General features: G+C 39.5%; 2 protein-coding genes and 1 long non-coding RNA gene across 3 annotated transcripts; 2 read left to right on the plus strand and 1 right to left on the minus strand.

Moving 5' to 3' along the window:
• Positions 1–369: 369 nt before the first annotated feature.
• LOC111247950 (acetylcholinesterase-1-like) lies at positions 370–10,972 on the plus strand (the record flags this gene model as incomplete). The annotated part of the gene is made up of 12 exons (XM_022799557.2): positions 370–616; positions 972–1,088; positions 4,275–4,472; positions 4,620–4,826; positions 6,594–6,712; positions 6,970–7,129; positions 7,248–7,426; positions 8,284–8,398; positions 8,662–8,829; positions 8,947–9,097; positions 9,449–9,610; positions 9,849–10,972. Coding segments are annotated over 12 exons (1,974 nt in total), but the record flags the coding sequence as incomplete, so codon positions are not given.
• An 821-nt stretch (positions 10,973–11,793) lies between these two features.
• Positions 11,794–14,107, plus strand: LOC111247705 (uncharacterized). The gene is made up of 3 exons (XR_002672228.2): positions 11,794–12,414; positions 12,528–12,737; positions 13,530–14,107. It is a non-coding gene; the product is annotated as an uncharacterized LOC111247705 (long non-coding RNA).
• A 465-nt stretch (positions 14,108–14,572) lies between these two features.
• Positions 14,573–18,266, minus strand: LOC111247010 (uncharacterized). The gene is made up of 4 exons (XM_022797523.2): positions 17,983–18,266; positions 16,930–17,006; positions 16,558–16,724; positions 14,573–16,140 (listed from the first exon to the last, which is right to left on the minus strand). The coding sequence occupies exons 1-4, from the start codon at positions 18,049–18,051 to the stop codon at positions 15,266–15,268; spliced, it is 1,188 nt and encodes a 395-aa protein (XP_022653258.1). The 5' UTR covers positions 18,052–18,266; the 3' UTR covers positions 14,573–15,265.
• Positions 18,267–24,407: the final 6,141 nt, after the last annotated feature.

A 24,407-nucleotide genomic window follows, 5' to 3' on the forward strand; every position in this document is an offset into this window, starting at 1 on the left:
TAACCGCTTGTCAGTTTTTTTTTTCTATTGGCATCACCGTCGTTGTTGCTGGTGTTGACAGTTTCCTGTTTCGCCCTTCAACTTGCAGTCTTCTCGATCATAGCGTCGACCTTTTTGACGGATCCTTTTCAGTATCATTTTAAATTGACATACAATGATCGCTGTGATCTTACTTCTGGTTGGGCTGTTGTCATGCGCGATGGTACAATACTTGGGACACTGACTCCTGGACATTTCCTGAACTCTTTTCTTTAAACGGCCAATGCCGTTGTCGTATCGTCACTGCAACCCTTTCTTTCAACAAAGCCCCAAAACCGTGCTGAAAAGATCGTCGCCAGATTGCCGTTGATCGCTGTAAATGCAGCATAACAAAATGCGAACAATTTACTCTGTAGATACTTCCACCGTGTAACGTCACAAAGCACCGGCCCTTGCCGCGGTGCGGTGGACCGTTATCATTGCGGCGGCGGCGTCTTGTCGAAGTTGAGGCGAACCGTTGTTGATTGGGTCCCTTACCACCGAGGCTTAAATCGTTTCGTTTCGTATTTCTCTTCACATGTTGAGGGATCGCACTTGCCCTTGCCTAAAAACACTGCTTCTAGGCAGACTACGTGGGGTACGTCGATAAAATGCCATTTGAAATTTAGCAGGACGTGTGAATCTCGCCAATTTTGCCGTAGTAGTTCGTTCAGCTGAGTAATGCTTGTGGAACTTTATAGATCTGTGGATTAGTTGGAACAGAACAGTAGATTGGTGACTGGCATATATCTAGGCAAATTAATGGAAGTTCTTCTTTTTTAATTCACTTTCAATAAGAAACAAGTTAAGCTGATAGCTTATGCATTGAATTGCCGTTGAGAGGATTACCGGTGCTTATTGGTCAAACGAGAAAACTTCAGCGGCAAGCAACACAATGAGGACGTTTGAGCCCTTGCTTTCGTGTTTCTTTTTGTGCTTCTCGCTGTCCTTAGGTACAATTTATACAAAAAAGGATAGCCAGAGTGATGCAGTTCATGGCGTGATTAAGAATTACCTCGATAAACAACTGCGAGTTTTCACTGGAATTCCTTATGCACAGCCACCGAAGGGTAAGTAGCTTCAAATTCTACATTGGCTACAAAATATAGTACCTAGTACATGGACAGCGTGGATCGCCACGTACAATGCGCACATAGATGGGCTCGAATAAAGTACAAATCATTTGGTTGCAGTTATGTTTTCTACTCGTATCATTATCAAACAGGTCTAAGGTACATCGGAGCGTAAATATCTAGGCAATTATATTAACAGTTCAATAATTGCAATTTACGTTCTGATGTTCATTTTGACTTGAACGTTAAAGCTTTGCGATAAAAAGCAGTTATTGAAAGACAGTTTGGTATCCAATAGTTTTCTACAAAAAATAGCCTTTTGCAGGGACCTATTCCTTTTCACGAGACATACAAATCTAAATAGATAATTCAGCACAGCGCCATGAACATAAGCTCGAAATATATGATGAAACGCTCTGACTGAGTAAGAATTGTATATACTATTTGTATCTTGGGGGCACAAAAACAATATATTGCTGTACTGACAAAGAACTACGCTTAGCCAGTGGGCGGACACGCGCTTTGCATAGATAATTCAGATAAGTGGCTAGGTTTTCCGAACGTAAATCCAAAGGTAGGGTGCGCGTCGCGTGTCGAGGCGCGCAATGTCTACGAGAACAAGAACCCTAACTAAATTCTACTGCTGCCAAATACCTACACTTTGCAGTAATTGGTAGTCGCAGCAGTCTCCTGTAAAAGCTGCTGGGGTTCCGCCTTGTTAGAGACACCCATTTGTTGTTCCGCCACAAGTCACCCGATGACAGACTTCATACGCGATGTTACGCCAAGATGCCGACAGACACCTGGCGAAGAACCTGTCGCTTTGTTGCAGCGGAGGTTCACGTACTGGTTCTTGTCGATGTAGTTTAGCCGAAAGTGGAGTAGAGTAGTCGAACGATCACAATCGGATGCGCATTCGACTTGCCGTAGGCAGACGAATAATACAGATAAAAGCCAAGAAGCAGCAGATATATAATATATGATCTCATCACTGGCATAGCCAAGGTTGATGGAAGTAGGCGTAATCCACTGTGACGCTACTTGGTATATGTATACTGGTGATATTCAGGAATATTGGTAAACCGTGAGGTTAAGGCATACAGCGTCGTTTAGTCAAAGTTAAATTATTTCCAATATTTCGAAATAATGCTTATCTCGTAGATTCCTAACTATGGTTTTGAATTTTACGTCACATTCGATGTATTGGATAGTCGACAGTATCTAACTCGATTATGCTTCGTTGCCGTGAGCTATCCTAGCCATGATTTCATTTGTCAAGCTTCGCCTACGAATATCTCTCAATCACTACTGCGGACACGATGTGCGGCAAACAACGTGCAATAGGGTTCTATCGAGGATATATTGTATATATATATGTTAAGTAATCATAGGAGACAGAATAATGCGAGAAAATTATCATCATAAGTGCCAGTGTTTATGCTCAAACGCTGTCAGACCCCTTCAGCACCTGGGGCATCTCAGTATAGTTTTGCCTAGGCTGCTGTTAGCAAAAAACTGTGCTGTTATATGGACGCAAATATAAACTACACTAATCCGGCTTTTTAATTTCTGCGGCTTTTCAATCCGCCTCATTATATTCAAAGTGGATGAAATTTTAGCGGAATATCGGTCATAACAACTATACGGTAGTTTACTAATTGTACCAGACCAAACCCTGTTCGCCCTAGGACAAAATAGCAAGCTCGTCTTGACGAAAAAGAAGGTATCGCTTTCGAAATTTAAACGCAGATCAGATGATTTCCGCGCTGGACGAACCCCATCGAGGTTAAAAAATGCATTGTTTGCCCAAAAATGACAATTTATGTTATTGTTAATGTTCATGCGGCTTCGAAAGAACCCATGAATGACTTCCATGAAATAAGCCAAAACACTTCCAGCTGGATTTGGAAATTCATTAAAATCAAAAAGGCATTTTTAATGCACTTAGATTTTTTATGCAGAAATAAACAGTCGTTTTAGACAGAACAATTTTAGTTATAAATTGGGTCGTTTAGACAGGGTCTAACGGTTAGTGTTTTTAAAGTTATTGGGGCCTATTTGGGCTATTTCGAACTTTTGCATTTTTCGAAACTTCGGCTTGCTGTTAGCCCAAAATTCAGGTCCGCTGCAAATTTTTACATGTAACGTACTTTACTTAAGCGACACTTTGACGAGTTTACTTCTACCAATACTGAAAAATTTTCGAATTTCGTTGAAATATCAGTTTTTGTTTAGATGTTAGAAGAAAAAGCGTCAAAAAGTTCGCCATCCTGTATATAAAATACGTATATTTTTGTTTGTAAAATGTATTTTTTACGGATCATCTATCGGAAGAGCATATGATGTTTTTCGAATTCAGTTTTACTTGGTAGCAAAATTTCACTAAAAATTACCGAATTGGTCGTGTCAATGAGAAGTCTAATTGGCAAACAGCTTGCCAAACATCGTTGACGGGTTGACACAAGACAACAAAAACAATGACAGCATTGGTCGTACACTTAGCATTCTAGTCAGTTGTTTTTCTGGGCTGCGGTTACGTATCCTGCGTCAACGTTTTCTGTGATGAATGTCTTTGTGGGTCAGCAGTCACGAGACGTTATCGCTGTGCTAGGGATAGTTACCAATGAGAATCATCTTGATTTATATTCATGAAGGGGTCACTACCATTGGAGAAGTCAAATGAAATTGAAAGCTTGAATTTTGTGATAAAATAACAGTGGATGACGGAATTCTTGATAGATCGTTATGAAACATCCAAGCGGCATATGTCGTTCTTACGTTCTCCTAAGCGAAATGACATAAGCTTTGTTTTCATCGATTTGATACAGATAAGATTTCTATTGTGCGAGATTTGTTAAAGAAACAACGTAGTAATAATGATAATAGTTGCGAAAAATCCAAAGCTCAAAGGAGCGGCTTCACAATCAGCTTCAGCACTTCAAAAACACCCAAAACCCTATTTATTAAAATGTTTATCACATCTAAATTAGTTCGTATCTGTGCGACATCGTAAAGTTTATTTAATGATTTAAATACCTAGCCTATTACATGAGTGTTCATGTATTTTGTATTTTATCGTTCATTGCGCACATCTAATCGCCATTTCTGAAACTGCACTAGTAACGACAGATGTTATGTCGTTATTGTCATGTCTGGGACATTCATGACCATGTTCAACTCCAGGAAAGCTTCGTTTCCTCAAGCCTCAACCTCTAAGGCCGTCTGGAAACCTACGCCTCGCCAACCATGCAGCTCCATCATGCATGCAGTCCACACCGCAGATTACTGACTCAGTCCCTCAACAAGAACCAGTGAACGCTAATCAATCTTCTCTCACATCACGTTTGCCGGATGTAAATTCATCCAGCGTGCCAACAGGAAGTACGTTGCTATTTGGCTATTTTGATTTACCTAGTGTTTATTACCACATTAGGTATTCTGCTGGTAGATTCTTTCTAGTAGATTCGTGTGTGAAAGTTCTGGCTTTACGATAAAGTGATATGTTGGGTATGATAATGAACATTTCAGATTTGCCCGCGCCTTCCAGTGAAAGCCCCGGTGGTCCATACTTCCCAGAACTGCCTGATATAAACGCCACTTTTTCAGAAGATTGCCTATATCTGAATATTTGGACACCATTTCTCGGCGCACGAACTCGAACCCTGAAAGCCGTGCTAATCTTCATTCACGGAGGAGGTTTTCGAATGGGCAGTGCGTCTGTTGACACTTACGATGGTCGGTAGCATTCAATAGGGTATGGCATGTTGTGACGATTGTTCTGTTAAAATGGCATTGTCACAATAACTTTTTGTCATCTCTTATTGTCAGCACAATCGAGTTAAACAATTTCTCACAAGGCAAGATTATTCCAAGTTTCTAGATAACATGACAATAGCCAAAAGCTGTATTGGGTCACTGATGATTTTTTATAGCTTCCAAAGAGTTCCTAAGTAAATTGTTTGATAACTCCGCGTACTAGAACGCCAAAATCTCTCCGACGATTGTTTTGCTGTTTCTTATTGTATGACGGTGCCAACATATTTCTTTCCAGTCTCAATCCTGTACACTCTGCGGTCGATGTACGTTCTTAGATGCGCATGCGCACACTCAATGCGTACTTATTCTATGTCAAAGTGTTTCACTTTCGATAAAATTAAGAGATTAATGTTCCGAGTTATACATCTGCTGGAATTAATAGGTGTTGCTTCAGAAAGCTAAAAAAAAAAACAAATTCTATCTTCTCCATGTCCATTGATGAATTTGGCACATTAAATTAATCTGTTTTGCTGATATCCAGTTTAAATTATGCAATATCTGACAGGTAATGAATCTGGGTTTCACTTATCTACTAGATATAGGTAAGAGTCGCACAAACGATTCCGTTATAGGCTACTCTGATTAGTCTGAAGTTGAAACGGTTTAAAACAGGATCCCATATACGACTGTGTCTTTGATGAACTACCACTGTCAAAGGAATGCACATCGGTACTCGCATTTACCAGAAGGAAGGCGAACTTCATTTTGAGTTTACGAACTTCGCCAGCACTTCAAAAACTTTACGCTTCTGATTAATTTTCACCATGTTTTTTTTACTGTTTCTTTGTTTTCATGAATTAAGAAAGCTTTTATTTGAATTCACTTTTATTTTCGGCGACTTTTCGTTATTTGGTCCGGAAATTTGTTTTGCTCATTATTGCTCTTTAGTGAACTTGTACATACTTCAACATATTGAGCATCGCTAAATGTGGAATTGACGATGAGTCGGCGTAATCGTCAGTCATTGTAGAGAAGTAGAAACCCGTTCAGGGTGTATAGATTCAGAGTTCTGTGCTTCACTTCAAGGACGCTACAGAGCTCCGTTCGCGGTTCCATCTAATTGACCTTTTGTTGTTTTAGTCGGACGCTGTTAACTTAGCGTAGGCTGATCGTAAAACAGGCAGACGTGCCTGCTTGTAGCATGTTCACATAATTAAATGCATACAAATATGTGAGGTTAAAGAAAGCTAACTATTGTTAGATGCTGACTCATCTGATAAATTAATTTCTTTCCGTGTTAGGAAGGAGGGCATTCGGGGCACAAGTTGACGCCGGAAAAATATTTTTCCTATAATTTTCAGGGTGCTATCAGAAAAGAGCGTGTCAAACATCGAGAAACGTAAAGCTGTATTCCCTTATATTATTAATGCAGAGTTTGAGCAGCTAATTTGATGATAAGTAAGTTACTCGAAATATTCGAAATTAGTCCCTAGTGTGCCAGAGGCATTATTGTTTTTGTGCAGGGATGTCAGCGCTAAGTGGCTCTAACCTTTAGAAACGGATTTAAAAAAGATTAATGTTAACTAAATTTTGATTTTAATAATCCTTTAAATGAACAAATTCTGCTGCAGACGTAGAAAATATGTAAGTATTTGAGTAAATGTTCAATGGAACGCTTAAGGGGAGCTTGATCTCAGAGTTCAATTTCGTGGGGTACTAATGTATACAATATCAATGTCTTTAAAGGGGGTGTCCTTTCAGCCTATGGCGACATTGTCGTGGTATCTTTCAACTATAGACTAGGAGCGTTTGGATTTTTGCAGCTAAATTCGAAGGTGTCCGGAAATATGGGACTATACGATCAGGTATGATGGCGAAAGGGCACACCTCTAATGGTGTTTAAGCCTAAAGCCTTCGTTTCTAAAACTGTATCACACAAGGAAAAAAACAAATAACTTGACGATTTTTTGCGCGTGTTACAAGTGTCATTCCTGATGGTTGTAAATATTCTAGATGCAACAAATAGTTCGCTAAAGTCTAAACGCCGTATCTCTGTATATATATATATGTATATATATATATATATATTCAAGTACTAATCCATATGGTTCGCTGTATACAGGTCCGTGCTTTGGAATGGGTCCAACATAACGTAGAATATTTCGGGGGCGATCCTCAACGAGTAACTGTTATGGGACACGAAGCTGGGGCAGTGTCTCTCGGAATGCTTCTGTTATCGCCTCTTTGCAAGGGGCTTCTTCAACAAGCTGTGCTACTTAGCGGTCAGTGTCGAGCCCGTATTAATCGCTCACATCGGTACAATGTGTGCATGACTAATTCATCTGCGACCAAAAGTTATCGGTTGAACCTGTGTATAATTTCATACGCATAAATATGCAGGTGCTCCGAACTGGCTTGTTGACCCAATGGATAATGAAGACTCGGTGATGAAGGCGAGAAAATTGGCGCGTGCTGCCGGATGTCACTCTCGGTCACGCCACCCTGGACGCGAAGCTCAACAGCTAGGCCAATGCCTCCTCAAGGTCGATGCGGCGCGCCTCGTTAAGGCCGAAGCACAGGTAATTTCAACATTATTTTTAACTTGATGAAGAATCTTTTTGTTAACAACAATATATCGATATAGCTAAAAGCGAGCGATCTAAACCTGTCAAACACGTTCACTTCGAATGGGCTTGCACTATGGTGCTGACATGCATATATAAATACGACGCAGGTTCAGATATATATCTTTTTGTATTTGTATTTGCAACTTTTTCATGCAGCGCAACCTAATTTATGCGGCAACCAAATGGTATCATCGGTTCAAGTAGTTAAAACAAAAATAGCATACATTTTCTTAGAAAAGGCAAAATTCCAAGGGAATAGAAATAAACCAGCAACACTAACTGTAATAGTATTATCTATGGCTTTTAATCGTACGTATGAAGCTATTCTTTGGCTATGTATTTGTACTCGAAATATCTCTGTGCTTAATACTTTTGTGTACTTGGGTACCCACTTTTTTGGGGTCCCATGATGAACCACAAGCAATCTAAACCGCGTTTTCCGTAATTATATGTAAACCTACATGTAGCGGGGGTCGTAGCGTTCCTTGTAGGCGCAGTGCTATTGAATTCACAAATCATAAAAATATATTGCCTGCCCACAATCATCAGCAATACCCACCCATACATCCCCAAACTATGCAGAAAAGGTCGATCAACTTTGACTAACTTTGAGTCACGGAATCGTCGTTATATGTGTAAAAAATACCTTCTCGATCCAAAGCAACTTGGTTTGTTTTTGGAAGTATACAAATAATATTTTTTATAGATTTATCATAGGATTTTTATAAACACATCATATAAAATTCATCATGGGACCTTAAAAAAGTGAATAGCCAAGTTAAGTGTACCTTGTTTTTACCATTACACAGGTATTGAATGGCAGCTACTATAGCTTTATGCCTCGTCAGAGAGATATGATTATCCCTATGGATCCGGTTGTTGCAGTAGCCAAGGGGCATGTCCTTCCCGTTGATGTCCTTGTTGGTGAGACAGATTACCTTTTCGCTTTACTGGTGGATAATAAGATCCCACTGTAACAAGGGGTGACCATCGATAGCGGGTAACTGGAACTTCGCTTGCCACATATCAATATTTTAAGTAATCAATTTAAGAAAAGCGGTCAGCGATGTTGTTGTTGAGTCCACAATTAATAGCCGGAACCCATTTACGTACAATGTTGATTGAAACGATTCTGTCGTCATTAATCTTTTTTATTAACCGCTGATCACAGTTTTATTACCTTACAGGTTTCACTGAGAATGAAGGTTTCATGCAGGCATACAAACTTTTCCCCACGCTGTTCAACTTCGAGCGACCTGTTAACCTCTCATTACAGGATGCCGAAGATATCCTCATGCAGGCGGTCGAACTATTTCCGGCCACGGCTAAGGACTACATGAAAGAAATGTATTTTGGTACGCTCAGCTTTCCACGTCGTTTTTCCCAAAACACTATTTTTGTTGTCGTTCGACTTCTCCATTTATCAAGTAAATCAACTGCTAAATATAACACGTCTGACCTTCCAAATACAGGAAGACTAAGTACTTCGTCGTCGCCAGACGATATTCGCGATGGACTGGCACAGGCCTTCGGAGATATCTTTGTCACCTGTCCTGCGCGAATATTTGCAGAGTCCTACGGAGATCGGCCTATGAATGCATTCCTGTACAAATTCACGCATCGGTATGACATCGCAGTTGACCATATAGTTCCCGCAATATTTAAAAGATATTTGTAGTCTTTTGCAGTATCAAAGAGCTTTTCGCTTCTTTTAAATATAGCTTAACTCAAAGAGAAGTTGTTTTTAAGCGAGCACTACTGCGATATATAAAAGCGTCAAAAAACTAACTACAGATTAAGCTGGAAAGCTCCGGCATATGATAAACGTTTTCTATATACTAAATTTAAATATAGTCGGCTTGTCGTTAAAGTACCTAGCGTGATAGGGAGTGCATAACGTACTGGACCTAGCAGTCAAAATCAATTAGAAGTAATTTGTTACGCTTGCTCAATGGGTCAAAACACTGATTTCAGGCCATTGTTCTCGACTAATCCTCCTTCCGCACGTGTGACGTCCTTCGATGATGTGCCATATATTTTTGGTGAACCATTACGATACCCAGAACGTTTTTCCCTTGAAGATATTTCAATCACCAAGATGATGATGAACCTTATCACGAGTTTCGTTAAAACAGGGTTCGTCTTATTATTATTGTCGTTGATATTATTTTTTAAACGTTAGCGAATTTGGACCGGCATATGTCAACAGATGCAAAAAAGGAGTGTCCTCCCTAAATGTATAGAAGATCAACAAAAAATAAGCTTTGACAAAGTTCCGGGTTCACGAACTATGTATTTTTCAAGATTCTATCAGATAATCTTGGTGCTTAGCGTAATAAAAATTCAATATACTTTTGTCCTGAGCAATTTGCAGAAATCCGGAACCTGTGAAGGACTACATTGTGCCAAAGTTCGAATCCCCAGATCTACGGTATGTTGATCTGGGTAGCGGTGGCGTCGTTGAACGGAAATATCCTAGCCGCAGGTGTGACTTTTGGAAAAAATTCTACCCGAAGAACACGTAGCGACTAAAGCAACGAAGGCCATTTTCCATTATCGCTAAGGCGGCTAGATAATCAATTTCAATAAAAAAAATAATTAAATATTTAATAACTGAGAACATTTTATCATCAGAGATGAACGAAGACAGAAAGAAAAACGACTTTGACTCACCATTTGCCTATTAAATTGAACTAAAAAGTAAAAAATCATCAGCTTAAAAATATCTTTGTGTCACCATCTTTTTTCTGGACCATGTGCCCTAAGGTGGTTTGAAATTCAGCCAATCCAATTTTGCTGTTGTTTTTTTTCTACAAAAGTAAATTAAAAGGATTTTACTGATGTACTTGGTCACATGTTCGGAACTTTATTACTTTTTTGAAAAAAAAACTTTACATGAAATTTTTAAGGACAAACAAAAGATTTTATATTGCTGATTCAGTCATTTGCGCAGAGACATTTTTCTTTAAAGAACGAGGCAGCTCAGCCTCGCTAAGAGATAAGACCTCTTTAAAATGAAAAAGTTTGCCTGATCTGAAATACACACGCTACAGCGTTTGCCCCATGTAACTGAAGGACTGCGAAAAATGGGTTGATCAGAGAAAACGGATGAAGCGTTGAAGTAGCCAAAAGCCAGCCTCCGAGTATCACGAGAAAGACCATTTTTTTTACTATTTACCAAGCTGCCCTGATGTCTATAAATAGCAACCGATTATTGCTTTATTTAAGGGGAAGCGATTGCAATAGAAATAACATTACGAACGGTTCGAATGTTCATGTAATATATATAGATAGTACGCTAAGAGTTAATACGTGTGAAGGGATCCGCAGAAGAATTTTGCGAGAATAAGCGACAAAAGAAGTCTCTCTCTTAAAGGATGTAGCCCTTATCCAGACACCGTGAGTGGCGTTCATAAAGCTACCTATATGTATATGGGCGTATTTGTTAAGTATTGATCGACCAACTAAGTAATAAATATTTGGAGTGGAAATGTCAAATCGCGCGCACTTATTTTCTGGGGTTCACCCCCCCCTGCTCATCTATAGGAATTAAGCACAACATGGTAATATTAGGGAGCAATTAAGAGAACCTCATCTGCATATCGACGCAATCAAATTTCCTACTGGGGGATGTGAATCGCGTTATTGTTGAATGGAACTTAAAAAAATAAGGTAATTGCCATCGCTTCATTATGGAGCAGGTAGAACTGTGTTTTACTAAGTAGCTTATTTTCGCGAGTTTTCGCTTGTAGTTGAGGCGAGGAGCTCCTGGTACATAAACTTTCTAATCACTACTAAAATGTACAACCTTTTGCATTTTATATTTTATTAACATACACCAGTGGCCACAGATATGGCTTGTACTGGACAGAGATTCTACGTTTTTTTTTTGTTTGACATCGTGGCTGACGAGGTTCAGTCACGTTTTAAAGATATAGTCCGTTTTGGTATTAATTGACAAAGTATTTCTATGCACGTTACTTTATCAAACAAGATATTTTATTAAATATGTCTGGCTATAATTTTTTGTAGGCCTGCATCCGACTTGTTAGTTCGACGCAGATACAATAGAGACTGAGGAATAGGTTTACTTAGGAAGCTGCAAGGACCTGAAACGAGAGATGCTTTCAAAATGGAAGAACAATTATGTGCGATCGTTCTGGTTCGTAGTCTGTCTACTCGTCTGCCCAAAAGGATCGTCACGACTGAAATCGAATCACATCCTTTGGTTTAACTCTGCCAGATTTAGGGTCATGTGGCTGTTCATACAAAGTGTTTTTCAAAGGCCAATATTGGTCTCAGTTTATTAAGGGATGCATTGTTCTTAATAGGACCCCTACAGGACACTATTAGTTTTATTGCCGAAAGAAAGAATATATAGAGAAGAAAAAAAACAACTGAACAGGAATTATGTAAAGCCTTTCCCTTGATTTCAAGTCAATTGATAAGTCTAATAGTGACGATTTTTAATTTACTGTGCATGATCTTTCAACTCTAAACCTTTCATTATGGCTAGAAGCCTAAATGTATATGAGTAAGGCTGAAACTCCGCACCATGTTTTGGTGCCATGCGAACGCTAATGTAGCCAGCGAAGCGCTGAAAACAGAACAGATCGTCTTTCACAGCCACACGTTCCACTGCCCCTCAACTGAGGCGCTATGTCATGCAGAATGACACTTCTTTGCGAAACACCAGGGGGTCGCTGCTTGAAATTCTATTAACAACACATTTAACACGATCTGCATAAATAACCAAACACTTCGTGACTACTACCTAAAACGAAGTCTATGAAATCACTATTTTCATTAGTTTTAGTTTCTAATGGTAAACGGAGTATAGCCCTAACGCTCGGTCGTTGGTTGAAATACTTTGTTCACTGGACTCCGTTACCCCCTCAAGGATGGACCTCGAGTTTCAAAATATCCTGTAGACACAAGAGGTTGGCTGTTCTTTGGATGAAGCCGAACGTTTTACATGCTAAACGCTTTATATTTTTAGGCAAGGCGCGTAAAAAAGAAATGATGCTTAAATGGGTTTGGTTTTTTTTCGCAGTCTGGACAGCGGACAGTCGACAGGAGTCATCTTTCTTCTATTTTTGTTGCAAGTGATACTCTATGATTAACTTCCTACGCGTAGCCATTCACTGAAAATAACAATGTCCACCTGTGTCAGAATTCCAAGGTCTCTCTATAAGCGGAAAAAGAAATCGACATGCCCATCGGAAGACTCACCCTATGCTCGCTTAGAGCAACACATGAAAAGGTAAATATCGATTGAAAGATTTAAGCCTGAAGTGGTAACTGAAGATACGCGTTGGCTGAATCGAGAAGTAATAAGTGGAGCAGCAGACCATATTTAAGCTATAGATTATGGCCGGGACGTAGTTTGTGATCCATAACTGGATCTGCCTTTGATACCTATTTCATACGTTTTATGTGGAAACGCGTCTCAAATTTGGCACCATTGTGTCACAACAATTATTCCGTTAAAATTACAGCTGCAGTTACATGGATGCTTCTTCATTAAGCAATAGGTAAAGCGGCTTCATTAGAGTGTTTAACTGCGAGTAAATATTTAGCACCAACGTATTTTGTAACTATTTTCAACTACTAGAATCTTCTTTTTTATGAAAGTTGTATGAGTTTTGCATCACACACATCTTGTACACACACGTTTTGTACCTTTAATTGTAATTATGATTGATTGCTTATTTAATTAATAATCAATTATTTAGGGAAGTTATTTTCTCTAGTAACAATAGTAGGAAGTACTGAACCTATGTAGCACCAAACCTAAACTTAAGCTTCTAGAAAGACCAAGTGTTTTATCATCCTTATATTCAGCATATGTTTTTCGGTAAGGCTTTGTAAGCAATCTCTTCTATACCATAATGACACAGGGGAACTTCAAGTGTAGGAATTGCTTCTTCGCGATGACTATACATTTAGGCCGATACTTTGGTTTTCTAATCGACTATTAGTTGGAATAAAAATAATTTGCTTTAGAAAATCGTTGCTCGTTGCAATGATAATGAGTCAAATATTCCTATTTTAGATTCTTCCGACGGCTGGAACGACGCTACTCGCCCTGGATGGTCAATGCAATAGCAGTCGTCTTGCTTCTCGTCTCACTCATTTTCGCCAGTTTCTTTTTTTACATCTTCTACGAAATCAACTTTAATAGGGGTCAACAAAGCACACCGACAAAGCTCAACTATATATTGAAATAAGCACTACGTATATTTTGTTTAGTTGGCTGAACGCCACCGGCTATGCTTGTGAAGCTCTCCGACCTGTAGATGCCTATAGTAATTTTTTTTTTAATAGTTCCTGTTTAGTTTTCCGAGTTTCGATTGAGAAGTAAACTTGTATATACGCATTCTATATAAATTTGCAAACGAACATTTCGTGCGGCGTATGCACTACCGCTAATACTAATAAAAAGAAACAGTGGCATACCATCGATACTGTGAGGTACTATGAAGTACATTTCTCTCATACGTGATACTTGAAAAGCTTCATCTTTAAGGTAAGCCTGGATTGTTTTTATGGAACAAGTATTTTGAAAACAGCATTAAAAAAAGTGTTTGTTATTCCCGACGAATATATTTTATTCAGCACTCGATAATAAAAATGCCAAACCTAATATCTAGAATGGACGATTACTTTATTAGGATTGTGCTTTACATATACAAGACTAACGCGAACGAAGATTATTAAATGGTTGTTTATTTGGAAATGGAAATACTTGGAAAAAGTCGCTGAAAGTCTTTCAAATGGGACGATTTGCTGAACTACCATCGTTCAGTAGCGTAAAGTACTGGTTACCTCTCAACTACAATCAGTCGTATTGAGCTAACTCTGTTGTCCAGTGTCCCCATTCAATTTTAGCGTTTTTCTATTACGAAACTTAGAAACATTTTTAATTACCGAATATATATATACCGAAATAATTAATAATTTTAATTACCGAATCTTTAATTTTCTACGCCACGCTGCTATGAAAGCTCGACGCCAATCAATAGCAATGTTAACCCGTGTCCCACATTTACACTTATATAGGTATGAGTTATCACTATTTAAAGGAAAACAGTTCGCTTATGAAGTATGAGTCATGTGTTTATTCAGACAAGTTATATTAAAATAGTTTCCCTGTATATATTCCGGAAAGCTACCTGCATATATGTGTGTTATGAAACAAGGCATGCTGTGAGATATACTCAAAGATACACTTTCATTGTTTTTATAAAAGTTTCAGCTATAAGGCACAGTTAATCTAGCTAATTAATATGTCAGGAAGCACTAGCCTATTTCAAGGCTGATATTAAGCAGATCTGGCTACGATGAAAGTTTGTCAACTTCCATTTCAGTGTCCTTATTTATACGCACTCTACAAAAAAACCCATATGGTGGTAATAAGTGTGTGTTCAGATGCGTCATTGTTCACGACGTTCATTGGAATATAATTTCCATTATCTGGTCTATAAATTTACAAATCGTCGAAATATAGTTTACATAGTGGAATGTTGTTTCTATAAATTGGCTACTATTCGACCTCTTTTGTGGAAGCTTCAGCTGGATCGTCGATCTCAACGTTTGTAGCCGGCAAAAGGTCCATAACAGTTTCTCTATACACAACTTCAATTGTAGGCGATCTCGTAATGTGTAGTTGCCATCGTACTCTCTCTGTTCGTTCGTGAGCTTTGACAGATGTCTGGGTTATCAGCAGTCACGGCGTCGCCATCGTTCACTTTGACGTCCTCACGAGCATCTTCAGGTGAATTTTTTCCTTTATTTTTTTTTAGATTCCGTGGCGTTAATTCCATTAACGGCATTCGACATTTGTGGAACATCGGTGGAAGTTTTAGCATTATTATCTTCGTGAAGCATTTCTCCAGATTTCGTCATAACAGAACCAGCGTCGACAGCGACACCAGTCGATTTTGATATTCTAGTGCCCTCTTCAGTTTGATCTTCGTGAGTGCCTTCTGTGGTCACTGTGTTGGAATGAAGCTCTATAGTACTCCATGCAATGGTTGTCACTCTCTCGTCACTGAAACGTGTCTGGTTTTCACTCTGGGTCGGGTCGAACTCTGTTTCATCAGCAAGCACCTCGGTGATCTCTTCAGTGATGATCTTTTCAGTGCTGTCTTCGCGAGCAACACCAAGCGTACTTTTGATGTCATCCTCAAGCTGGTCCGTTGTCGTAACTTCAGCGCTGTTCTCAAGAGAAACCTCAGTAGTATTTTTAATGTCATCTTTGGCTTTTCCAATGGTCTTCACTTTAGCGCTGTTTTCACGAGCAAGCTCGGCCGTGCCTTTGGCGATATCTTCAGGCTTTTCAGTAGTCATAGCCTTATTACTGTCCTCACGAGGAACCTCGGTCGGGCTCTGGACATCATTGACGAAGTTCGGGGTTGTCATAACATCATCGTTGTCCTCAAAAACAGGCTTGGCGGAAGCCTCAGCGTCGTCCTCGGTCTTTTCCATTGTTGTCATCTCAACGCAATCCTCACGAGCAACATCGGCTATCACTTGAGTTGTAGCATTATAGTTTCTAACAAAAGTAGACGTGCTCTTCCTACCATCGCTCACAGCGACTTTTACAGTCGCATTATCAGTCGTCGATGTGTCACTTGCGTTAGTTGTTGATGGGGCTTCAGAAGCTTTAGGTGACAAAGTAAAGAAAACCTAAAAATGTCAGATATTTGCCCTTCACTTCTTAGCAAAAAAAAAACTAGAATATACTTAGATGGAAAGTATACTAGAACAATAGATGATAAAAACATCTGCTTATAATAAAGGATATCTGCTTTGCTGACTCAATCATGCGCCATCCGTAAACGGAGATGATTCGCAACGGGCGTTACACTAACATCGATCTTTTAATTCATCAAATATAATAAGTTTTAAACAAGCTGAATACATACTTAGTTGTTGTGGACAATAGAAAATCAGTAAATTATGTACACTCGATATTTAGTACCAAAAAAAAATAAGCCAGTAATATATTCAACCTGATCCCAGTAGATATTTATAAGCACCGGCTAAGTTGTTTCCGTTTGAAAATCACTAGAACGTACTTAAGTAGGACTGTATACTGTCTGCGGCAGCTTTCTGTTTGATAAGGGATTGAACCTCGATTAAGAGCTTCTTAATTAGAGCATTGTTTGCTTCGGCCTTTGAGCCGAGTTCAGCGAATCCTTCCATGACGAACTGCGTATCCTTGTGCTTTGGCATGACCGGTTTCCTGGAAAATTCATTGATTTGAAAGTGCACATACAAAACTCACTAAACAATACATAAGACTGTAGATACCAGATATTCAACGAACGTAGTGCGTACTTGAATATTTCAAGCTTAACGCTGGGATAGGTTAACGCCCGGTTAAGGTACTGGCGTGCGATAGGCAAGAACAAAACGTTGCGGTATCATGATAAAGTAACAACACTTACTGGTGTACTTTTGGACTGGACACGTAAGGCCTCAACATCGATGGACCTATGTATGGCGCCCTATATACCTCGTCAGACTGAAAGGAAGCAACATTGGCAACAATGTATTCTTTCCTGTCAAAGTATATCTTACAGAACAAAAATTCATTGAGATATGTTTTGATTAATACGTGCGGAGGAATGAAAATATTCAGAATATCGTCGGGTAAATTTTGAAAAACGATGACTAAGCACATATGTTCTTAGAATTGTATAATCTAAGACCCCTAGCTTAGTCTCGAGAATTGCGTTATATATACGTACCATATACGCGAAAAAGTGGCGATCGGCAGCGACAGGTATAAAAAAATGGCTAAATATGTAAAACGAATGACGGTGAAGGTCAAGGCGTCGATGCAACATCTGCATCGGCGCCTTGAAATTAGGCGTATGCTTATTAAGCAGTGTCACATTCTTATAAGCTGTATAAATACACAACACACGTTTCAAGCCGCTGTGTATCATATTGATTGTTATTTTTTTGACATTCATGTCTTTACGGTACAATATATTGCTTTTTTTAATTTAATTCAATTTCCTGATCGAAAGAGCGTCGCGGACGATTTCAGTCAGCTACGAAAATTGCAATAAGACGCATGTGATTTGCAAATGAAAAACAGGCCAGAAAATTGCAAGCTATCGGAGGTGTTGTCTTAAAAACTGTCTTCCATCCATAAACGGTTTGGAAGATCATTATCCACACGTTCTTATAATCGAAAGCAGTAACTTTTGTTGTCTAATCCTTCAGAATCTCCACCAGAGGGCACTTGAAAGTGCAATTTCTTCAAAAATGTTGAACTTGACAATTAAAGGCCGGTAAACTACTAGAGACAGTGATTCTCAATCAACTATAAGTTAGGGGTTGAAATGTCATATTTGCAATCCCATTGATTATGATCCCAAGAACTTCCATTCACTTGTCCTGCCGTATCGTACCGGTGCGGTTCAAGTGGTAGATGGTTTGGACTACAAAAATGTCCGACGAGGCAGACGATTTCTAACAGTTTTACTTACCCGTAAAGCTGCACTGTCAACTCCAGTTGCCAACACAGTCAAAATTACTCCGTATCCTAGGGGTAGCATGGCTCCCCTGTAGAACGCGCAGTGCCAAGTCCAGACAAACACAAAGGTCTGACTACAGTAAACGCAGGACACAGAATGGCCTTGGACTCTGGCCAAAAAAATGGTCCACAACTAAAATGGGTATGTCGGCGTTTGCCAAAAGCAATCCAAGTAGAAAGTTGTTGCACGTTTCAAACTACTTTGTTGCTGGGTCAGAAGTAAACGTCGACGTTCGTGCATACGAGCTGTTATCGTCACACGCATCGATGTACTGCTAATAGACGCATCTCTGGGCAAACCATGCTACGTCCGCACACGGGCGACACATTCAATCTGACGCGCTAATCCTTCTGCAAGTCTATAATTTCGGAGTTTTAAAATTCTTCGAACTTCAGAACGAAGATGTAGAATCTATTACTTATGATGGTGGCTCATATTATATTCCAAACGATAATATGTTTTTAGGGTATAAACGAAGGAACGAATAGATTTCTTGTGGTATTTACTTTTCGAAAACGAGTCTGTATACGTAACCACTTTACACCATTCGCGTTATTTTACTGATAAAAGACTTTCGATGAGGGTCTAGGAAGCGGTTGCAACATCATCTCTCGTGAGCTTATACGTTTAACTGATAGTCACAAATGAGCTCTAACCGTTCTACACGTTCTAGATTGGCATCACCAAACAACAAGTGGGCAGCTCGCAATTGATGCGTCTTGCAAGATTGTCAATCGTGCAATACACACATACAATGTAGCGAGCTAGGTCTCTTGAGAAGCGAAAAGAAACAGTCTCCTCAAGACTGCATTAATACATAATGAAGTAGGTTTCAATACGAATTTATATAAAAGGATAAAGACGAAAGAAGTTTGGGCTCATACTCTTCCCTCCTCTGACCACCCGTAGTAATAGAAGAAACAGATCAACAACAAACCTGGTTTTGTTTCGAACAACGAACAATAAAAGTCAGCTATTTTTAGTACACCGGCTGTTGTTCCTGACATTTTTGCTATTTTGATTTGCTCTTTCTAGGGTAGCCGGTCAGGCTGGCTTTAGGTGTATTCCTACGAGTATCGTCCTTGTACATAGAAGTCTAACATCTCAATATATTGTTATCTATAAACGTTTAAATACAGATACCGCCCTTGCAAAATACAATATAATGTTTATTTTCTCTTATATGCGCGAATTTGAAGCACTACTTAAAATAACAAAATAGCCTGAACTAGTTTCCAATCGAATTCGTGCTATTTAACCTGATAAAGTACTGATATTATCGAACACTAACTCATGAAACAGTTACATATTGAGCACCGTACAACAGTGACATCTCCGTAAATATTTTATTTAATTGGATCTTTCATGTACTCATTTTAAAAGTTTTAGGGGAATATAGCTAGGTATATCGCGTGGACGCTCAAGCTCACCGCGCTGATACCCATTAAAACTTGTACTTTTAACCATATGAGACCCTTTTTTAACCATCCAAACATCAACACCATTTCAGTGTGTAGCCCCTGTAATAAGTTGTCATTTGTTCGGAAGCTGTTGCAGAATCTGCACCGTCCTTTTCAGGCATTGCCTAAAAGCGGCCGATAAGCCGGCCGCCAGAGCTGTCTTCTTAAACAGTCCCTTTAAACACATGATACATTTTATGCAAGACGCTTTCTTTTTCCCCTTTTCCTCGGACTTCATTATTTACCTTAAAAGGATTTTGGTGTACTTCACTCTAGTGAACTAGAAAAGAGGCTCTTTCGAGCAATATTACGGGTTGTACTAGGGCATTCGTCCTGTAACCTTACTAGTTCTATGGATGCTTTCATAAAAGATGTTTTCTATAGTTTTTCATTAAATGAAATAGAATGTTGTTTTTTTTCCATTTTCAAGGACCAAGGAAAGCTTATTTGAGCTGCAGGACAGAAAGGATCTGTTGTCGCAGACCAGATGTATCTACATTCGCAGGACGCACAAAGCTGTCGCTGAGAACCCTGACCCATTATGAGATAAATATCACAGATTTTTTTTGTAATGCGCTTCTTAGTTCTTTTTTAGATGACACGAAATCTCTCATCTGCTTTTAGGGACTAAGAAGCGCTTATTCCATTCTAAACAGGTCGTTGCATTTTAATAAAATTTTAACATATCAATACACAACTGGTATCAACTAAACTTCAGGTATTATTAGAGGTAAAGACAGGAATCTTTGACAATAAGAGTCGTTGAGGGATAGTACATATCCTAGAATGCAAACGATTCAGACATATTTCAACGCTACTTTCGAACTGGTATATATTTATATATAAAGATACTGCAGAACCGGTAGTAATGCAGATATACCAATTGATCCGAGGTGTATATTACTGAAGCACACCTCACTCAAACAAAATTCAGTGAAGCAAATTCAGTGAAAGTTTCGAGCAAAACACACACAAATATATATGAAAATACAGTGACATCCATGTCAGTGTGAATCTTCCTGTACATAGAACTTCAACAACTTCACTTGATGTGAAACCGAAGACTTTTTTTAACAAAAAGAAATATTAATTAATGTTATACTAAAACTATTACTATTATATATGTATATTGTGTTTTGTTAATAATCCTATTCTATATAATAATAGCATGTTTTTATATATATGTTTTACAAAGAAAAAGGCCAAGCCTAGATTTCGCTCAAATTGCACTAATATTAATCCTTTAATTTATTAAGGTTAAGATAAAAATAAGCGCCGATCGAATTTTATTAGTTTGTATTTTCGTGATATCCAGATAATGGCAAGGATTGGAACAAAGTCGCGGTGCAGGTAGAACAGATACCGATGCACGACCAGCAAAGCTGTGCGTCAAAGCCCCATAACATCGTGGCAAAGGGCATTAAATTTGAGACTTCAGTTAATAAGTTTACGCATTAACCTCTTGAGAATAAATTATTACAGGGTACCTTTTTGTGAAAAAAATCCAAATTTTCTTTTTGTGCAATATTATCTATTAAAGCTTTTGGCGACACATTTTATAATCTGATAAATTATGTCAACCGAATATGTGATATTAAAAAACGTTAGTTAGAAAATGTGGCCTTCGTAGCACTTCATATCAAGAAAGCTTTTCGGCTTTTTTTTTTTGTGCATAGAACTGGTCTATGTCTTAAGTCATTTTTAGCAATAACTACAAAAAATTAGGTAATTGGCTGAATTACTCTTTATCAACTTCAGAACTGAATTATCATTCGATTTGAGTGGTAAGGGTCCATTCGACGAATTTCGAACCTTCACCTGTCGCTGTTATAACGATTTTCGAGATTATGCGGGGGCCCATTTAACCAAACAAACATCATTCATCTAGACCATAAACTAGAATATGAACTTTGTGGACTAACTATTGTCGTTAAGTTAGCGAACAGGTTATTGGAAACTTTAACTCCGTATCACTCCATTGCTCTAGTTCACTACAGTGAGAGACGGATAGGTTCACATTTTTATGACTTTCTAGTGGCATATAAGCCTTCTAGCTTAGGCAAGACCATTCCATTTCATGTACTACAAGCGTCTTTGAGATCAGTTAACATTAACATATTCGTCGTCAAATCCTACCGGTTATGACACAGGTTCCTAATTTTCCTGTTCAATTCCTAAAAACGTTTCATCACGTATTGACATTAAGTGGTACCTTATATCATCGTTATGTTGATTTAGCACCAACTACCTAAATAGGCTCCATTCTCTTATTATTATTATTATCATTTGTATTATTCTAGCCCTACAAGCCGCTCCATCATGTGTAGACCCAAACTTACCAAAAAATCCGATAACTCCCACAGAATTATCATCATCTTAGTCTTCTTTCTTTTATTGTAGGTAAGCAAAAATTCAAATCCTCGCTATTTCCCAGCTACCCATCAGTGCGCCGCCCATTGATGCGCTGAGAAAAATCTACTTGCCAGCGTACGCATGTCTATAAATATAGGTAGGGTTAGGAACGTGTAGAATAGCACCAAAGGTGTAAGCCCACTTAAATTCCTGCGGGTAAGCCGCTACGTATGAAGCGATAGGTTAGTGAAGGCAAGAGTTTGAGGAATACCAGAAGCTGGTTGTCGAAAATGGGATTTGACCGGCCGACCCATTGGCGAGAATCGGCGATATCGGCCCTTTTAAGCGAAGGTTTTCGAAGAGTTGTAGGCGGTACTTGTTCTGTTCATAAAGGCTAATTTCAAATGTCCACCTGGACATGAAGTGAGCAGTTAGTGCGATGCCAGGCTCACGAATAGTGCCAGCTATGCGTAGAGACTATTACTAAAGATAGACGTATTTGGAAGTTTTTTTCTTTATCTTATAGTGGAACCCGCTCGTAGTCCTCTGTCTCTAACACCTTTCACTTTCTTTTTCTCGTTCACCGGATGAATTTGAATCCTGAAAATGGCTGGGCGTTTACAACGATCGTCAGCAACATCAAATGAAGAGTTTGTTCACCTACCATTATATTAGGACAACCTTGAAGGTTGCCCGTTCTATCGATCGACCTTTAACCAACGAATAGTAAGATGTCTGTGTGTTTGTGGCTGCACCTTTGTACAGTAATGCTATAATGCACGATTCGCTGTGTAGATAATGTGTCCGTATACTTCTACAATTTACAGATGTGCAAGCAGGAATAGGGCGAGGGCGTAAGATGGAAGTTCTATTTTAAGAGCAGGTTTTGTCGCTCTCAGGTCCGTTGATACCTTCGTTTGGATTGTTGGCCTGTCCGTCGTTCATCGGCCGACAGCTAGCCGTCACCGCCGTTTGCCCCGCGCGTGCTCGCGCGGTTCAACTGATGATGGAGGTTCATCGGCGCTCGAAATACCTGCGATCACGATAACTTCGAATCAATGTTCTGTTTAAATTATTCCTCCTCACTTACTGGTCGTACTTTCTGCCGGTGCTATTTGACCCCCTCCAACTATGAGCCTTTCTCTGTCCTTTTCTTTCACAAGCGCATACAGAAGAATTAACGACGACACCTCACGATGGGGTGTTGTTTCCTGCCGAAAGACCCCCTGCGCAGCCTCTCCTTCCTTCTGGTGGCAGTCTATGTAGCTTTTCTCTCCCGCTTATGCTATTCGACAGCACGAGGGAAAGCGACGCTTCATGAACAGACCAACAATAGACCTAGCCTCCTGTGTCGACTGTGCTGCTACTCCTGCTGTCACTACCTGATCGAGATGGCGGCCCTGCGTAGCGTCGTAGGCCAGAATGGGGAGGCAATAGGCCCCAAAATGCCAGCGAGTCCAACCAGCAGCACTTTGGGTGCCTATCAGGCCTACCTAACCTGAGTATATTTGGCCTGCCTGACCGACACTGAATGTACTCTGCCTCAATGGACTCTTGAACGGAACGGAACATAGTGAGTCCCTGTAGAATACGCCTTAAGACAAAGGGAGAACGAGTGAATCGTACATACTTTGGGCATTATTATTATTAAAGTTGCATGCATATTTACTCAGAATGGCGCATGGTGTGTGTGACCGTGGTGGCCGCTGTTATAGCGGGTAGACAAGTGCTTACAAATGTCTCGAGTAACCCAGCTTGGCAACCTTCAGGAGCAAACTACCTCCGGACGTTGGGTGAAAGTCCATCATCTGCCGATGATGCTGAAATGCGGAAGCATCGTACAGACTTTTACAACATCGTAAGTGCCGCTGAAGTACAGTCGATAGTCTGTGGGCGCTATACAAAAGGCTTGCGGAGCTGCTCATGCACGAGTAGAAACTAAAAGTCGGCGTTGGGGATCACTGTTCAGATGCATGCACTACAGGCACCTGTGGATCCATCTTCAGGCTCATCAGGTGCTAATAGGTATCTTGACGTATTATAGGCCTGAAACTAATATTATGGGATGCTTTCCGTACGGTATCACCCCATTTGTTAGTCACTGAATCTCGGCTGTATTTAACAAGTCGGAACATGTCACACAGAGTCCAGACCTTGTATTGAACAAATGAAATAATAATAATAAGAAACATATTATTACATTTCCTTCCTAGAAGCCAACTAAAGGACGCACGCAGTCAGAAACTTACGAAACAGTTCGATGTTAGTAGTTCTAATTTCAGTACCTAACAGTCATTTATCGTTGTGCATTTGTAGTATATCTCGTGTTTTCAGGATTTCCGGATCCAGGTCTATCAGCTGCTCTTTAAATCGACAGCGCCCAAAACAGGAACGTTAAGGTTGACGGCTCTGATTGAGCTGATGCAGTTAGAAACCGGCACAATAAACATAATGAGTCCTCTAAGTTAATTAGCTGACACTCTCTACTTATAGTACGTTATATTAATCTGATCAGCGGCGCGAGACTTTTGGCAGAAGTGTTGCTACGAGGTCGAAAGTCTCGTT

This window comes from Varroa destructor, unplaced genomic scaffold (assembly GCF_002443255.2).
Source record: "Varroa destructor unplaced genomic scaffold, Vdes_3.0 BEIS01000003.1, whole genome shotgun sequence".
Taxonomy (NCBI): domain Eukaryota; kingdom Metazoa; phylum Arthropoda; class Arachnida; order Mesostigmata; family Varroidae; genus Varroa; species Varroa destructor.